This window comes from Copadichromis virginalis, linkage group LG10 (assembly GCF_057382275.1).
Source record: "Copadichromis virginalis isolate Kocher_CV1m ecotype Utaka linkage group LG10, C_Virginalis_male_GT1.1, whole genome shotgun sequence".
Classification (NCBI taxonomy): domain Eukaryota; kingdom Metazoa; phylum Chordata; class Actinopteri; order Cichliformes; family Cichlidae; genus Copadichromis; species Copadichromis virginalis.
The window spans coordinates 7,007,579-7,020,000 of NC_140627.1; the positions used below are offsets into that span (position 1 = coordinate 7,007,579).

The 12,422-nt window shown below is 38.5% G+C and overlaps 1 protein-coding gene across 6 annotated transcripts in view; it reads left to right on the top strand.

Annotated features, from left to right (window-relative positions):
- Positions 1 to 6,001: 6,001 nt before the first annotated feature.
- Positions 6,002 to 12,422, top strand: part of LOC146699751 (RAC-beta serine/threonine-protein kinase-like) — a 33,175-nt gene continuing 26,754 nt past the window's right edge. For 2 of the 6 annotated variants that reach the window (XM_085469596.1, XM_085469601.1), the window contains exons 1-6: positions 6,128 to 6,274; positions 7,903 to 7,957; positions 8,084 to 8,212; positions 8,354 to 8,465; positions 8,742 to 8,892; positions 9,653 to 9,784. In XM_085469596.1, coding sequence (XP_085325722.1) covers positions 6,263 to 6,274; positions 7,903 to 7,957; positions 8,084 to 8,212; positions 8,354 to 8,465; positions 8,742 to 8,892; positions 9,653 to 9,784 — 591 coding nt within the window. In that variant the 5' untranslated portion in view covers positions 6,128 to 6,262. The other 4 variants (XM_085469597.1, XM_085469599.1, XM_085469598.1 and 1 more) reach the window with 4 other exon arrangements.

Here is a 12,422-nt window from a genome sequence, read left to right on the forward strand (position 1 = left end):
TGTTTCATGTAATATTCATCAACAGACATATGAATGACATGCCCAGGCATTTTTATCAGTGGCAGGTAACAGTAATCTGCTCAGACAGGTTGTTGACACTTTTACCATCAAACAATTTCAAGTCCTTGCAAAATTAGTAGTGCACACTACTGGTTTTGTAGCTCCAAGGATATACATTTCAGCACATGTTAACTTACATTCTTGAAAATGGGTTAGAAATTTGACTTTTTAATAGAATAGAATAGAATAGAAAAGAATAGAACTTTGGGGAGTTCCATTCCAGGAAATTCCAGCAGCTGTTGTTGAATGTCTAAAATTACACAACATTGCGCAAGTGAAGTTATTTACATGTATGTACATTTCAGGGTATACCAGGAAAAACTCCATATGACCCCACGTAGAACTATGATACCTTTCAGATGTGAAAACATTATTTTTGATATTCTTCCATTGTCATCTGATAAAGTACTCTTTAAAAGTACTCAAAAATAAAGCTTATCTTGTTAAAAAATAATAAAAATTGTGACAAGCAAGCAAATTTTGTGTATGATTTTTCATTAAAACTGGGTAAAAATGGAATTTATAATGTTTTTAATATAATGTAGGTCACATACACTTGATTAAAAAAAATAGAAGTTAATAAAAATTTAAAAAGCTAGGTGGCATTTTATAATATCTACACACTATTAAGCATTAAAGAAGTATTAGTTAAAACTCAATCATAAAGTATTGTTCCTCCTTAGTATGTCATTTATATAGGTGTATACGAATAGTCTTGCTTAGTAAGGCCATATAAAATGTTTAATTTTTTTATGTTTTCTGCTTTATCTTTTCTACTTTATAAATCATGGATTAACCATTAGTAAATAAAGTATTAACCCCTAGTGAGCACTGTCTCTTAAGAGGGTCATTGACCCACTATTAGTCAATAATAATGTGCCTCACCACATGTAAGAAGATGTAAAAAAAAAAAAAAAAAAGGCTGTTGGTCATTATCTGCACAGTCTTGATGCATGCTCAATCATCCAGGTAGTGAAATACCAAAAAGTTGATTCTGTTCATCCTCTGAGCAACAATGATGGCGCCAGCAGTATGCACGGCGACACGTCCGCTAACCCTGCTAACTTTGCTTTGGCTTTGGCTAGCCTTATCCTTCTCCTTTCTATCCCAAAATGCTCTCGCTCTGCGTGTGTATAATCGCCAGTTACTCCTTGAAATCAAAGCTTCATATGACCTCGCTCTTAAACAATCGGTGGTAGGAAATGCTTATGGGCCTCCTCCACCACTCCTAGAGCCCTGTATCCCGGCCTACTTGTGTCAACACACCTTCACAACGTCCTGGAAAAAGCGTCCGAGGAAACGAGGAAAGCGGGCTGGTACACTCATCAAACTCCGAGCTGTTCTCCGCGCTTCTCGCGGAACTACTGGACCAGCAGAGTGCATCTCGAGATGGATCCTGCCTATTGTCCCTGGAACTTCCACGTCACTTGATCCCTCGTCCTCAGCTTTTTATTTTCCTAAGCGGCCTCGGACCCGTGGATGCGGTGTGGACCACAGAAATCTTCGCACACTTAACCGAGCTGGAGCGTCCGATGCTAGGATCTACACATTCCAAATGGCTTTGCTAAATGTAAGATCATTAGCAAACAAGACGTTTGTATTAAACGACTTCATAAAGTCACAACAGTTGGACTTTCTATTTCTGACGGAAACATGGCTCCAACCCGGTGAGTCTGTAGCGTTTTCGGAACTGGTTCCTCCCAATTTCTCATTCTTCAGCCTCCCTCGGTCCTCTGGCAGGGGGGGAGGCCTAGCCACTGTGTTCAATCCTCGATTTCATTGCCATCAAATATTACAGCATGACTCATTTTCTAGTTTTGAACTCCAGCTGTTTGAGTTACACCTTAATCCTGCTGCGCCTCTGCTGTGTGCCCTTATATATCGCCCTCCCAAGTTTAATAAGGATTTTATCAAAGAGTTTTCTGATTTTATGGCTGGAATCGCTCTTAAATACGACAGCTTTTTGATCCTTGGCGATTTTAATATTCATGTCTGTTGTGATTCGAAATTTTTGGTCAAGGACTTTTTAAATATTATTGATTCCTTTAACTTGACCCAGTGGGTTTCTGGTCCCACGCACGAAAAAGGTCACACACTGGACTTGGTGCTTTCCCACGGGTTGGAAGTGTGCATTACGGATATATCCGAATTACGCATTTCCGATCATCTTCCTGTGTTGTTCACTCTAACACTGCGCTGCTCGATGGACAAGTCGAACGCCCCACTGCGCAAAAAGCGAGCGCTTAATGTACTAACAGCACCTGCCTTTTCTGCTGCCTTTATGGACTCTGGAATATTGAACTCCAATTGTAAAAATGTTGAGGACCTTTCGGCTATTCTTCATTCTACTTGCACTTATATCTTGGACTCTATTGCACCATTCAGAACTGTGCGCGCTAAGAATTCATCAGAACCGTGGTTGAACGATTACACCCGCTCCCTCAGACGCGACTACAGACGCGCTGAAAGGAGATGGAAAAAGGACAGATTGTATGTTTCCTTACAGATTTTAAGGACTTGTCTCTCTGCTTATCAAGAAGCTGTAAAAACTGCAAAAACACAATTTGTCTCAAACTTAGTATCAGCAAACGGTCATAGGCCTCAGGTACTTTTTAACATTCTTAATCGCTTTTTTAGTTTATGTGATAATCCTGGAATTACTTCTTCACCAAGTATGTGCGATGATTTTTTAGCATTTTTCAATAACAAGATCTTATCAATTAGGGCCCTTGTTTCGTTGTCTGTTGTCTCAGTTCAAAGCCCTCCACCTGTGTGTTCAGCTGTCTTAGAGCAGTTTGATCCCGTCTCCCTTAAGGACCTGACCGCGATAGTTAGTGGCCTAAGATCATCACACTGCCCCTCTGATTCTCTTCCCCCGAGTCTGCTCAAAAACACTTTTAATATTGTTGGCCCTTTTATTCTGAAATTGATTAATACGTCCCTTACTACAGGCTGCGTCCCACTATGCTTCAAACAAGCTGTAGTTCAGCCTCTTCTTAAAAAACAAAACCTGGACCCAACTGTTCTGTCCAATTACAGGCCCATCTCAAAGCTTCCTTTTCTATCTAAAGTTTTGGAGAAAGTGGTCTATCTACAGTTGCAGGCACACCTCGATTTTAATATGATCTCAGAAAAATTTCAATCTGGTTTTAAATCATTACATAGCACTGAGACAGCACTTTTAAGGATTTTTAACGATATTCTCTTAACTATGGATTCTGGCAGCCCTGCTGCCCTTTTACTGTTGGACTTGTCAGCAGCTTTTGACACAGTTGACCACGACATCCTGTTATCATGGCTAGAATCGCATGCTGGCCTAAAAGGATCTGCCCTTCAGTGGTTTCGCTCCTACTTGACAGAAAGGTTCTTTTATGTCAATATGGGCCCCCACAACTCCAAATTAGCTCCTCTTAAATACGGCGTTCCTCAAGGCTCTATTTTGGGTCCCGCCCTCTTCGCACTCTATTTGCTGCCATTGGGCTCCATCTTCTCGCGGTACAGCATTTCATTTCATTGCTTTGCGGATGATCTACAGATTTATCTACCTTTAAAATCAGGATCAGATCAACCGCAGCTCTTATTACGCTGCCTTGACGACGTTAAACAGTGGTTATCATTAAATTTTTTACAGCTAAACGAAAACAAAACTGAGGTTGTCATTTTTGGCAATTTCAATCATATCGACAGCACGTTGGGTACCCTCTCCTCGTATTGTAAAACACATGTAAAAAACCTCGGAGTTTACATTGATGGTTCTTTTAAATTGAATAAGCAGGTGAGTGCAGTAGTTCAGTCTTGTTTTTTTCAGCTAAGACAGCTAGCCAGGATAAAGCCATACCTTCTGGCTGACGTCTTCGAGCGTATCATCCACCTTTTTCTTACTTGCAGATTGGACTACTGCAATTCATTGTATTATGGCCTAGATCATGCCACCATCCATCGCCTTCAGATGGTTCAAAATGCTGCTGCTCGCCTGCTAACTGGTACCAAACGGAGAGAGCATATAACCCCAATTTTAGCCTCTTTACACTGGCTCCCTGTCCCCTACAGGATCCAATTTAAACTCTTACTTTTTGTTTTTAAGTCACTCAACGCCCGAGCCCCCCCCTACCTGTCAGAGCTCCTCTCTGCCTATGCTCCAGGAAAACCCACGAGATCTAGTTCAAAACTATTGTTGTCCATTCCACGGACTAACCTCAAATCTCGTGGTGATAGATCCTTCTCTGTGGCAGGTCCCAGACTTTGGAATAGTCTCCCCTTTAATATTAGATCTGCTCAAACTCTTGAGCAATTTAAATCTTTACTAAAGACACACTTTTACGCTCTGGCTTTTAACACATTATGACCCAAGCATTTTGGATTTATCTGAATTAGTTAGTATTGTTTCAATTCTTCTATTTTATTGTTTCTATTGTTATTATTGTATTACACTGTAGTTTTTAATTTTATTGTTATTGTTAAGCACTTTGTGCAGCATCGGCTGTTGGAAATGTGCTATATAAATAAATCTGACCTTGACCTTGACCTCTGACCTTGCATAGTGTCCAGACGAGCAGAATCAACTTTTTAGGATTATCAGCAGAGGTTTCAGGTGAAACCATTTTGAGACCTTGCCCCACCTTATTATGTGACCCATTGAGCTCACAAGATGTGAATGGGGACTCGGGTGCCTGGGAAGGTACCTTAAAACTGCATTGTAGGTGGCAGCCAGTTGGTGTCATAAGCTGCCCCCTCTGTTCAAAGATGGTCAGTTGCTTTCAGAACTGAAGAAACTTCTCAGGTGAGAGGTGAAACATCTTCAAGGAACTTAAAGAAGTCCAGTCAGTTTCTTTCCAAGCGACTTAGATTGTATTTGTCAATATTGTGTCACACATATGGCGCTAACTTGTGGCAACAGGGAACTATCCAGTAGGTTATAATTATTCAATATAAATGAAATTTTAACTGTTGGTTCCACACATGATATACAGCAGTGTGACATATGGTTAGACAATTGCCACCTAGTGGCCATAGATGGTGTTCAGTAGGGTAAATGATGCCAGACCCAGTTAACGTACTGAACTGAAAATAACCACATGACTGCGTGAGTGCTTGACCTCAGCACAGTTGACTGAGGCTGGCCTGGACAAGCAGCAGGGTGCAAGGACCCTCTTATTGCTGCTTGCATCTTTAATATTGTATTTGGTGTTGAATCGCCTAATACAGTGGTAGAAAACTTTAAGCGTTTAGCTTGTGACATATTTTAAATGTTATTGTACTTCCAGTCTCAGTTGGGTCCCTCACTTTCACTTTTATTTTTCTATCAGCTGAGAAGCAACCAAATACAGGTGGTAACAGCCAACAGGAAAACGCTAAAATACACAAACAAACAAAAAACAATTTGGTGACTTTTTACTTCCAATCTCGAATATCCTCTCTGAATTTATAATTATAGCCATATGTAACAGAAATAGCCTTTCCCTGAACATAGTCCAGCATTAATTTGATCACACTCCCAGTGGAAAGACTTTAAACAGGCTGAAAAACTGGATTTCATAATGTCACTAACACCATCAAATGAACAACAACTAATTCACTATGTTGGCTAAAATAACATTAAGAGAACATAATTTACAGTGAATTAGGTATTACTGGGTATCTGGGTATGTGTTTGCTCACAGTATTATCCTAGTTAAAAAAGCCCTAAATCATTGGTGGCTGATCCACTAACATGTTTTCAGATACAAATCAATTTAATTTATATTTGCTTATAACATACAGACTTATGTTCTGAGTTATTAGCTTTTCAAAAAAGCATCACAAACATTAGTGTTCCAATATCTTCATGGCGCGGCCAGTGTATGTTACTAACTTCCGGGAACAATGGCATAAAAAACAAAACAAAGAACAAGCACACATGCTGCCTGCAGGGGGCGATACTTGCGTAAAGAGGTACCACTATGTGACCTAAGCTACGAAGAAGAAACTTCCACGGCGTTTTCCTCGGTGGATGGCCTGTTCTGGAACTAAACTGTGAAAGCTGCATTGAAACGAAATCTGTGTGGGATAAAGTCACTGAGATGTGCGTTAAATTAGGTTTCATAATTAAGTTGTGCAAAATATATGAAGTTAAAAGATTAGCTGACAAACTTTTAACTCATAGCTAGGTAGAACTGCTATTTGATAATCGCTATCAGGGCTCAGCAACCCTACCAGAAGGCATATGATCGCTAACGTAAGATATTTTTTTCTAATAATAAAAATAAAAATGAATTTATTATAGTTCAAGGAATCATTACTAATATTAGAGTTCGGTGTGAAGCCCCATAAAACTCGAGTATGGAAAGCACTACTATGACTGGCTGTAAAATAAGAACCTAATATGTGATAATAAGCTATAAGTAGCAAAGTGACTTTTGACACTACTCAAGTGACAAGTATCGTTGTTTGACGTTCGCTTGTCTGTTAATATAGATTCAGTGTGAATACGTTAAGTTATTAACTGTATATACATTTCTTTACTTAAAGCTTTTTGTAACGTGTGCTTTCAAACTTCGTTGTATGTTAACAGTAAATTATCTGCTGTGAGTATTTAACTGCAAACCAACTTAACTGCCCCGCCGAGTGACGAGAAACAATGAGAGTAGGATTAGAATGGTATTATGTGTTGTTTAGCTGGAATTACTACAAATTGCGAGTTTTGTATTGTGCTTTCATTTAAAATGTTGCGCGATGTTTGTAAATGTGATACCTGCCGCTGGTATCCTTGTGCAACAAAACTAGCGATAAACGCACACACTCACGTTGCAGGAATTGTACAGTAATGTACGTTAACATCCGGTAGACTTATGCATTCATGTCATATGCCAAAACCCCCTTTTTAAAATAATACTTAAAATTCCGGATTGGTTTATTAGTGCTGGGCGGCGTATGAGCCAACGCTCATTCTGTGGAGCCTTCACGTTAGCTGCAACGGGCTAAGATATGCCATTTTAAATGTTACTCACCATCACTTCTATAAAGTGTAAGGTTTCGTCCCCTTGACATGTAAGTTTATGTTCCGAGTAAAACAGTAATAGTATACATTTACAGAAACTTGTCGAGACAATCATAAATGATTAAACGATTAGCGAATAAATAGACAATGAATATGCAATAATTTCTTATCAAGTTTGAAAATATTGTAATAGCTTATTAAATATTGTGTGGTTTCCATTACTTGAACACGAAGTTTATTTCTTTCTTTCTAGCCATTCTAATATATAGTGGATACAGCATCATCGGTCGGTCTTTTTGATGTTTTTCCAACACCCATCTTTTTCAATATAAATCATTCAGCTTGACAGTGAAGCAAATATGAGACTTTAGGCTTTAAATCTGTAAATTAAGATAAAATTGTTTAATCCTAAAGTTGATAGTCTGTTACAACATCAAGACAGCAAACATTTAACAAATATCTTAAATAAGCTTTTTAAATTTAGTCAATACTCTGACTGCAGTCAGTATTGATGAAATCCAGATACTCTCATCTGGATATTATATTATCAGGTCTTAAATGACTTTTCTTTCATTTTAAGATTATTACTTTTTTAGTCAGCTGTTGACTGAATGTTAATTTTTTTCTTTTTTTCTATGGAAAATATTTAATGTCAGTGTGTGAATGTGTGTGTGAATGGGTGAATGACTGAATGTAGTGTAAAGCGCTTTGGGGTCCTTAGGGACTGAGTAAAGCGCTATACAAATGCAGGCCATTTACCATTTTGTTGCACTGCTTATTTCATTCAGTAGGTGCTGTTGTCACTGTGACTGAGTCTTAAACATAGTAAGAATCTACTTTTCCTCCTTCTGACTCTCTCTGGGCAGTCCCTTACCATGAATGAAGTCAGTATAGTGAGAGAGGGATGGCTTCACAAAAGAGGTATGGATCATGAAAATTGTTATAAAATTGTGTTATAAGATGGGAAAACTGTTGACTTCTGTTGTCTGTTGCCAGCTACTCATCGTATAATTGCACTGTTGATTTAATTTGTCGTTTTTGATCCAGGTGAATATATCAAAACATGGAGGCCTAGGTATTTTATCCTAAAGAGCGATGGCTCTTTCATCGGTTACAAAGAGAAACCAGATTTAAATGACCAACCTTCCCCACCACTGAACAACTTCTCAGTGGCAGGTTAGTCTTTTAAGATGTTGAAGAGTGGCCGTCCTTTATGTCAGATCCTTTCAGTTTTCAAGACTCCCTGTATGTTTTTTCAGTTCTGGTCCCTTCTAACCACCTTCAAGTAAATATGAATGATAATTGTATTTTTTACAGAATGCCAGTTAATGAAGACTGAAAGACCCAGACCTAATACATTTGTCATCCGTTGTCTGCAGTGGACCACTGTTATTGAACGTACTTTTCATGTAGAAAGCAACGAAGAGAGGTAAAAACCGTAAATCACATTTCTTACTATCCTTGTCAAATCCTGGCATGCACTTTTTGTGTTTTATGTACTGTGATGTGCATTTTCCTGTATCCATTATTCATTAGTTGTCATTTAGAATACTTCGACTCCATCTAATGTTTTTTTTAAATTGACAATTACTAAGTCACGCCAAATTCTCCAGTATTGATGTATATGATACAGTGATTTCATACTCTTCACAGTTTTACGGATTGGATAGCCGAGTGGCAATTTGTGATATTTTTTACATTTCAGAGAGGGGTGGATAAGGGCAATCCAGTATGTAGCGAACAGTCTGAAAATGCAGGAACAGGGGGAAGAGGAACCAATGGATGTTCTCAGCTCACCAAACGAAAGCAGCCTGGTGGAGATGGAGGCAGTTATATCCAAGAGCTGCACCAAAGTGGTGAGAGAATTAGCTGATACAGCTTTGAGCTGATAAAAACTGCTACTTACTGTAAGTCAGGCCAGTTTCAGTTGGTCTCACATAAACTCTATCAGGGAAGCAATATGTTGTGCAAACAGGAATATCAGTATAGATTTGTGAAAGGATATTTCTTACATCATACAAACATGTAATTTTCTCTGGCTTCCTCAGAATTACTATCCTTAGAATTGGAAAGTAAACCCAATGCCAGCATTCATTGGGACTGCAGTGGTAGCAAAAAGACATCTTGTAGTGTTCAAGTGTGGGGGAAAGTGGCCCCTTGGCATGTCTGCTTGCTGTATAACCTCAATAAATACTTTCCTGAAAATTTTATGGTCGTATTTGTTAGTTAAGTTCATTTTAAATGTTATTAGAGTAAGAGAGAAATCTAGTCAGTCTATTCAGGTGTTTATTCTTTGTGATTGATAAGTCATTAGCCATTTAGTGTAGAGGTCCTCTGTTTCACAGTCAGAGCCACTGCTTGCTCATTACTGGTGTGGTTTCAAACCAAGGCTGAGCTTTTATGTCACAGTGATTAGGTGAATAGTTTTATGTGCAGTCTGCTATTTGCATTAGGACATAAGGAACAAGGATGCAAAGAACGAAACTTTTCATTTCATGTCAAACGAACAGCATAATATATTTTACTTCTAAATGTACGTAACTTTAAAAGATTATTTTGTTTAATTAAAAAAAATGTACACACACTTCCGCAATGAATGAGTTGTATATTTTACAGACAATGAGTGACTTTGAATATCTGAAGCTGCTTGGAAAGGGTACCTTTGGGAAGGTGATTCTTGTCAAAGAAAAGACAACTGGAGTACATTATGCCATGAAAATACTGCGCAAAATGGTGATAATAGCCAAGGTAAGTTTGTGTATTGACATAATTGATGCAGTTGTAATTGATATATTTCTGCCATTTTGCTGCTGCAAGACTTGTCCTACTTTAACAGATGAATGCTGCGAAATGTGTGTGAAGACAGGAGTGTGGCACAGCATCAACATTGGCTTCCTGTTTTCTAGTATAATGTTTATTGGCTCATTTTGAAAATTAGTGTTTATAGGGCTTGACTAAAATATTTTTGTCATTAGTTATGAAAGACACTGCTCATTGAATTATGATCAGTTCCTGATTGTCAGTGATTTTAATATTCATGTCCATTATGAATCCAGACTCTTGGTCAAAGAATTTATTGATCTTATTGAAACATTCTGACTCAGTCTGTGTCTGGTCCGATTGTGCACATGATAAGTTCTTTAACAGCATCTTTGTTTGCATCAGCTTTCGATGATTCTGTGCTTGTAAATCGAGATTATTACTTTACTCTTAATCTTAACAAATTTATAATTCTATTTAATTTTTGGCCTTTTTTGGATTTTACTTTGATAGGTACAGTGAAGAATTGATAGGAAAGCAAAAGGAAGAAAGGGCTGCGGCTTGGACTTGAACCTGGCCGGCTGCTCTCAGCCATACAGCATGTGGTCGCTTTTTAGCAGTGCTTTAAAATTTCATAAACAGATTAGCTCTGTTGTTAAGACAAGTTTCTTTTAGCTGTGGCTCCTCAGTAAGGTGAAGGCCTACCTTACGGCACATTACTTTTAGAGAGTAATTCATGCTTTTATTACTACTTGTGAAAACTATTATAACTCTTTATAATTGGCTCTGATCAGTTCTGACTTCGTCACCTACAAGCTGTTCAAAATGTAGCAGGTTGCCTTTTGACAGGAAAGAAATGGTGTGAACACATTACACCTGTACTGGCCTCCTTACACTAGCTTTCAGTTAATTTCAGATCCAGTTTAAAACTGCTTACTTTTCAGTGGTTAGGCAATACCTAACTTAAGAGACCTTTTGAAACCCTGTAATCCTATCAGAGCACTGAGCTATACAAACCACATGTTCAATCCAATAGTTTCAGCAATCTCCCTTCAGAAATTTGCTGCCATTGGTGAACCCTTATATTGATGCTACAGTGCGGCAGAAAAAGTAGCCAGACATGCAGAGGAGTAATTGACTGCACTGAAAAGGGCAAGTTACAATAGTTGCAGGATAGAGCTACACAACCCTTGTCTTAGGATTTCTGAGTGGTCTGCAGTTATCTTGTAGTTACGGCAGTAAAACCAAAGCAGAAAATGCTACTGATAAAACTGAAACGAAGAAAGAAGAAAGACTGAACATAGATATGTTGGCCTATTTGCTTGAGGTATCGACTCAGGAGTGAAAGCACAAACAATAAAACACATTTGTTCAATATTACAGCAATAAAGGTGTTCAGCAGTCCTTTTTTTGTCAGTCCATATACCCAAGTTGTTACAGGTCCTAGTTCTTTTCAGTTTCTTTTGTTCAGGTGTGTGTTGAGTCTATGTCTAGTGGGTATGGGTTTGTTTTTTTTAAATAACTATCAGAGTAATGTTATCTTGTTGAAATCTCACTAGCTTATCTGTCCAGAAGCAATGAGGCTGTCGCCAGCATCACAGCTGCAGATGTTGAATCCTTTCTTGCCATTAGATTGTTTCTAACTCAGAAACCATCAACCTGCACAAGACGCAGAACAACTGTCACCAGCCCTCCAAATTTCTCTTCCCTTCTGGGTCCTGGCATGCTGCTTAAATAGGCTGTGTTGGGCAACCTCCTCTGGCACTGCCCCCTGAACCACTGCACCCACTGTGGTGGAAGCAAAACCGCAAATGTAAGAGGGAATTAATGATAATGTTTATCAAACGTTAAGCATAGTTTGGATTTTCTTTTGTTGCGGGTTCAGTGAATTCCGGTCGGAGAGTGACAAAACCTGCAGCATCAGAATCTGTGATGTGTCGGCTTTCAGCACCATCTTTATACGTGCCATCAGGTGAACAATCTGCGCTTTCTGTTTACATCTTTTTGTGGAATCCGTGTATCTGCTCTCATTTGCTGTTTTAGCTGTTTGGTGGTTCTTGAAATAGTTTTGTGAGCTTTAAGCTGAGATTCTGGCGATTTTGGCAAAATACATTGATATTTAAAAATTGATTCAGGATTTAATGAATCGATATCAATATCAATCTGCTGAAATTTTTTTTTTTTAAACCCAACCCTAATACTGACCACCACATAACAATTGTTGTTTTTATTCATCCATCCATACTTTTTCATTAAGCCAATTCAGTGTTGCGGAGGCGGGGGGCTGGAGCTGTCCTAGTGTGAAAGGCAGGGTGCACCCTGAACAGGTCACCAGCCTGTCCAGGGTTAACACATAGAGAAAGACAGCTATTCAAACTCACATTCACAATTTAGAATCACCAATTAACCAATTATGCTGTTTTGCTGTTTCCATTCATTTTTCATTTATCATTATATATATATAAATGCAAAACATGTTGCAGTGAGCACAGAAACTGTGGGAGCTGTTAATGTATGGCGTTATTTTTGTGCCACTATTCTAAGCGCATGTAAAAAAAAAAAAAAAAAAATTTGACCGCACGTAAAAAAAATTTGCAGGTGCAAAATAAATTTCTCCTCAAAATGC